The sequence below is a fragment of the Brassica oleracea genome, chromosome C1 (genome assembly GCF_000695525.1).
Source record: "Brassica oleracea var. oleracea cultivar TO1000 chromosome C1, BOL, whole genome shotgun sequence".
Taxonomy (NCBI): Eukaryota; Viridiplantae; Streptophyta; class Magnoliopsida; order Brassicales; family Brassicaceae; genus Brassica; species Brassica oleracea.
Genome location: NC_027748.1, coordinates 36,409,545 through 36,415,318, shown reverse-complemented (window position 1 = coordinate 36,415,318; position 5,774 = coordinate 36,409,545). Strand labels below are relative to the sequence as shown.

Below are 5,774 nucleotides of genomic sequence, written 5' to 3'. Positions count from 1 at the left end.
CAAGTGGGGAAATCTGTCATAGAGATTTATCAGAGTCAGGGATCGATCGATCCAAATAGTCGATCGATCGATCGGTACGAGATCGGTACGAGATCGAGCTTTGCCGATCGAGATAACTGTACCAGGTTGATCAAAAGATAGTCTGTGTTTTTTGTTTGTTTTGCGTATTGATCAGGATCGACCGGCTGGATCGACCGGTTAGTCTACAGATCGATCGATCCCGACGGATCGGACATCACAGTTTGTTAAAGGGATCGATTGACTCAGATCTTCTAACCAAGTTAATACATCATGAAAATTAAACAAAGTTCTCCCAAACTGAAACAAAGTTACTAAAATTCAAGCAAATATATTATGAAAGACTGAAACAAAGTTGTCACAAACTGAAACAAAGTTACTAGAAATCAAGCAAATGAAGTCTGAAAAACTTTCACTAAATTGTGAAGAACACAACAAACAAATCGACTATATTGACATCTTGCAAGTTGCTCGATTATGACCACCAAGACCACATCTATTGCACTTGCGAAGCTGACCCCCCTGTGATCCTTGTGATGATCGGATTTTGTCTTCAACAGTTTCATATCTGCGTTTTCTATTTCTTGCAAGAGATTTTCTTGTCTCAGGCGGTAGCATTACAAAATTTTCCACAACTTGTGGGACGGACCAACCATCTTAAGGAACTGAAATGGGATTTATGCTTTCTTGATAAGCTTCTCTCCAAGCTCCTGTGGTATAAAAAAAATCTGTCAATGTATATGGTTCTCTACCAACAAAGAAACCGGCTTTTATTGCGTGTCTACAAGGGATCTTCAAGAGGTCGTACTTCCCACAAGAACAAGTCAATTTGTCCAAATCAACAAAGCAGTCAATTGTATCGCCTTTAACAAGCAGCTGGCTATCGGTTACAGGGTAATCTCCGAAAGTTTTCCCATTTTCGATTCTCCTATCGATCTTTTCCTCCACATCTATGGTCAAACGATGGGTGTGCTTTGAAATCAACTTCTTACGCTTAAAAAACCAGTGTGTCAGCATTTCTCTAATACTGTCCAACAAAAGAATTACGGGAAACTCTCTCGGCGAACGCAATGCAGAATTTATCGACTCTGCAGGATTGTTTGTCCTAATGTCATACATGTATCCATGAAATTGACATCTAGCCCACTTTTTGACATCTGCTTCCATAAGATAATTTCCAATTGCTGGACTGATATTGCAAACATGAGCAAACGTCTTCTTGAAACCAACCACTCTATAAGCCTTCGAAGCCTTAAAAATCAACCCAGCTAATCCCTTCCCCTTGAAATATGATATCACATTATTCAACAAATGATGAATACAAATACCATGTCTCGCTAGCGGATACGCTTTCTCCAGTGCCTTCGCTATTGACACTTGTCTATCCGAAATAAAAGCCAAACCATTATCATCAGCAACAACAACTTTTAACTGTCTCATAAACCATTCCCAAGAATGTTCATTCTCAGAGTCTACTATCCCAAATGCAATAGGATATAAATTTGAATTTTCATCTATAGCAGTTGCAACCAGTAGCACCCCTTTGAATTTACTTTTCAAGAATGTTTCATCGACAACAATGAAACGCCTCACGACTTTGCTAAAGCCTCTGATCGATTGACCAAACGCTATAAACAGATATCAAAATCTACCATTGACGCCAGTCTCATAAGAGGAATGTGTACCCGGATTGGCCTCTCGCAGCATGTGCAAGTATTTTGGTATTTTCCTATAACTTTCCTCTGGAACACCTCTAACAGCGTTAACTGCATATTCACGGGAATCCCATGCTAAAGAATCAGAGATCTCACATCCATAATCATTACGCATAATCTGAACAATATCTTTCACTTTAGGCCCTTCCTTGATACCTTCATATTTATGCATGATCAGACCGCCTATCGTTTTCGCTGAAGCTGTCTTTCCGGCACTGGTTTTGCTTGAAGGTTCGCAGGAATGTACACCGACATACTTCTTAATAATAAAATATGTGGAGCCCTTCAAACACTCTGCTCGAGCACCCCAAAAGCACACCTTATCAGCGCATCTAATACACCAAACTGATTTATTGGAGTTGGTAACTGTGTAGTGAAAGTTATGCTTCATTGCACATAACTCAAACCTCGCTTTCAAAACTGTTTTGTTGAGGAAAAGATCTCCCGTCTTAACCAATTCCACCACCTGACTCTTTGCCAATTTTTCTCTGTTTTATTTTTCGGAGTTGATGTTGTCAGCATCATAATCATCTACATCAACCTCGTCTTGCTTCATCTTTCCTTTCTTCTTCTCGTTATGCTTGTCAGCATCATAATCATCTCCATCAACTTCACTTTGCTTCATCTTCCCTTTCCTCTTCTCGTTATGCTCAGCCCCCTTAACAATACTTGAAGCGGCTCCAATGTCACAAGGATTTCGCTCGATCTCTTCACTAGTACTTGCATCAGTTGGCATCTTATTAAGATCAATGTCGACCTTATTTGGATTTCCTTGCTTTGCTTTATAGCTGACACACAATTGAGTTGACTGATGCTTCTTACAAAACCCTAGAAAATTTTGAACTTGCCTTGAGTTTCCAATGATCACTGGTGGACATTTTGATGAATTGATCAATCCAATAGGAAGGTAACTCAACTCCAAATCAGCATCTGTTTCTTCAAAACCAAAATCCTCTATAACGTTTTTCTATAACTGTTCCAGAGAGGACTTCAATTCCAAAGCAAGTAACCTTCCCCCTTTCTTTTTATTAACATTAAAACTCCTCCAACCTGAAGATACAACCAATTCCCAAACACCACATGAAGCATAGACATGAATCATGGTAGAAATAATGTGAAATTTTTGTGAAAATTTTGTGAACAATCAATGGAATATAGAAGACGGCGAAGAAGGTTGCCAAGGTTTTTTTTCGTTTTTTTAGTTCCTTTTTCGTTTTTTTGTCAAAAAAATCGATTTTTTGTTTCAAAATATAAAATTGAATATTTCCAAATATTTTGTTTCCATATTTTTAGGAACTGATTTCTTATCCGTAGAATACAACTAATCTGTAGAAATCGGTTTCTACAGTTTTTTAGAATTATAGTAATGTGTAGATTTTTATTTCTACATGTTTTAGATTTATAGTAACTCTGTAGAAGTCGGTTTCTACGTGTTTTAGATTTATATTAATGTGTAGATTTTGATTTCTAAAGATTTTAGAACGGTAGGTTAAGCGTGAAATGTGTATTCTAAATATTTTTAGAATACTTCTATTTACGTAGATCACGTATTCTAAACATTGTAGATTCAATGAAAAAAATGGATTTCGTTTTCTACTTCGTAGAATGTCATTTCTACTTTATTTAGAACATAATCTTAAATTTATAATTTTAACTTTTTTATAACTGGAAAAAATACCACTAAGTTCATTTAGGTATTTTATCAAAAGTTACTATTTTTCTAATTTTGTTTTTGTTTGTAAAACTATTTATTAAATTTATTTTCAAAATATTAAAAGGTGTTATAGGAAGAAATGACACAAAATATAAATTAGTCTGAACGGACATATTTACCATTTTTTGCTGTAAAAACACAATTTTCCCAACTAAAAAACACTTTTTAAATATGGTTTAGGTTTGAGAGGCTCACGTTCAACCATAGTCTAGGTTTTGAGATATAATGAGTTGATTAGGAATCAATAATTTTGAAACACTTTTATAAATCTCCATTGGTTAAAAGGAATGTACTAATTGAGATACGAGGAGATAATTGTAAATAAGAAAAGAGTTAGTTTGCGCAAAAAAAAAAATAGTTAGAATAACAATAATTTATGAGAAAAAGACAAAAATAGCAATAAATCAAGTTTTTATTTCCAAACTAGCACTCAAGGTTAAAAGTCACAAAAATAACACTTAATGTTTTATCAAAAGTCACAAATTTAGGGTTTAAAGTTAAAGGGTGGGGTTTAAAATTTAGGGTTTAGGGTTTAGGGTTTAGAGTTTAGGGTTAGAGTTTAGGGTTTAGGGTTTAGGGTTTAGAGTTTAGGGTTAGAGTTTAGGGTTTAGGGTTTAGGGTTTAGAGTTTAGGGTTAGAGTTTAGGGTTTAGGGTTTAGGGTTTAGAGTTTAGGGTTAGAGTTTAGGGTTTAGGGTTTAGGGTTTAGAGTTTAGGGTTAGAGTTTAGGGTTTAGGGTTTAGGGTTTAGAGTTTAGGGTTAGAGTTTAGGGTTTAGGGTTTAGGGTTTAGGGTTTAGAATTTAGGGTTTAGGGTTTAGGGTTTAGGGTTTAGAGTTTAGGGTTTAGGGTTTAGAGTTGAGAAATGAGGTTTTGGGGATAAGATTTCAAATTTTGAAAAATAAAAAAAATAAAATTTTCAAAAGATATAATGCTATTTTGGTCATTTTTGTTTTTGAGTGCTATTTTGTGATATAAACTTAGAAAAGTGTTATTTTGGAGATTTGACTGTAATTTATTTAACAAGATAATTTAATATCATGTATAAAAATGCGATTCATTGATTCGTGTTCCTCTCTCCACACCATTTCTGACACGGTGACACCTCATCTCTCCCACCTCCTTCTCCGTTCCGTTCCGTTCCGTTCAACAGTCTCCCCCGTTAAAGGTAAAATTAAACAATAACCACCACTCGGTTATCGTCTTTCCGGTTTACTCATCGCCTGATTTACGATTCGTGTATTTGATCCGATCGGTCGAAGATTAGATCAAACCGAACCAATAGTCGCTGAGATTTGACCGGTGATTAATGAACTCCACCTCGAATCAGTTACTTCAGCCGATGACGAGCTCTACCTCCGACCTCTCTCGCCGGAAACGGAAGACAAAATCGCCGCCGTTGGTACCTCCCTCTCCATCGACGAAATGGAGATCGGAGAAGCAGCAACAGATCTACACCACGAAGCTTGCACGTGCCCTAACAAAGCTTCGAATCGCTCAATCATCCTCCTCACACTCTTCGCCTCCTCACACCGGTAGAGCCGTGCGCGAAGTCGCTGATAGCGCCTTGGCGGTTACGGCAAGAGGCAAAACACGGTGGAGCCGTGCGATACTATCCAAAGCCGTTAATCTCAAACTCAGGAAACACAAACGGCCGAGAATCTCTAATTCGGTTACGTCTCCGGCAATCACCACCGGGAGTCTCCGGTCAAAGACACAGACAGCGACGGTTACGAGGGTTAAAGCTAAAGGTATGCCATCTGTACAGAGAAAGGTGAAAGCGCTGAGCCGGTTAGTTCCGGGTTGCCGTAAACAGACGTTACCCGTGGTTTTGGAAGAAACGACGGATTATATAGCTGCCATGGAGATGCAGATTCGCGCCATGACTGCTATTCTCTCCGCCGTCAGCTCTCCGACAGGTCATGAAGGGGGACAAACACATGTGCTTGGTTAGTTGGGCCAAACTGTGTTTCTTTTTTCTTATATAATTTAAAAAAAAAAAAAAAAAACTGTTTCTCGTTATTCTTCACTGTATTGCTTTCTGTTTGAATATTTTACAAATCTATGTCGTCATGTATATCCTTTTTCTTGGCTTCTAACCCAAGGTGCGTTGGGCTAGTGGTTTAGTGCTTGGAGTAGGTTCCATTGCACCCCTAGTTCGATTCCCATGGGGAGGGGTGCTTTACGCCATGTTATCGGTATCAGCGCCGGCCGGCCCCGGGCCTGGGGTGGGATTAAGGCCGAAGGCCCGAACCCATCCTAGTCTACAAAAAAAAAAAAAAAAAAAAAAAAAAAAAAAAAAAAAAAAAAAAAAAAAAAAAAAAAAAAATA

At 37.7% G+C, this 5,774-nt stretch overlaps 2 protein-coding genes across 3 annotated transcripts; one reads left to right on the top strand and one right to left on the bottom strand.

Moving 5' to 3' along the window:
* Positions 1 to 675: 675 nt before the first annotated feature.
* Positions 676 to 2,124, bottom strand: LOC106338775. The gene is made up of 2 exons (XM_013777677.1): positions 1,704 to 2,124; positions 676 to 1,646 (listed from the first exon to the last, which is right to left on the bottom strand). The coding sequence occupies exons 1-2, from the start codon at positions 2,122 to 2,124 to the stop codon at positions 676 to 678; spliced, it is 1,392 nt and encodes a 463-aa protein (XP_013633131.1).
* Positions 2,125 to 4,498: 2,374 nt separating this feature from the next.
* LOC106326692 (transcription factor bHLH147-like) lies at positions 4,499 to 5,751 on the top strand. 2 transcript variants are annotated; one of them, XM_013764608.1, is made up of 2 exons: positions 4,499 to 4,611; positions 4,706 to 5,751. In XM_013764608.1, the coding sequence occupies exon 2, from the start codon at positions 4,753 to 4,755 to the stop codon at positions 5,395 to 5,397; it is 645 nt and encodes a 214-aa protein (XP_013620062.1). In that variant the 5' UTR covers positions 4,499 to 4,611; positions 4,706 to 4,752; the 3' UTR covers positions 5,398 to 5,751. The 2 variants fall into 2 exon arrangements, with proteins under 2 accessions (XP_013620062.1, XP_013620069.1); XM_013764615.1 differs by having other exon boundaries at positions 4,500 to 4,611; positions 4,711 to 5,751.
* The last annotated feature ends 23 nt before the right edge of the window (positions 5,752 to 5,774 follow it).

Bases quoted from the DNA above. Each gene is read 5' to 3' on its own strand.
- LOC106326692 (XM_013764608.1), top strand. From the start codon at position 4,753: ATGAACTCCACCTCGAATCAGTTACTTCAGCCGATGACGAGCTCTACC.
- LOC106338775 (XM_013777677.1), bottom strand. From the start codon at position 2,124: ATGAAGCATAACTTTCACTACACAGTTACCAACTCCAATAAATCAGTT. The intron at 1,647-1,703 runs GTACACATTCCT...ATCTGTTTATAG, and splicing joins GCTGCGAGAGGCCAATCCGG to CGTTTGGTCAATCGATCAGA.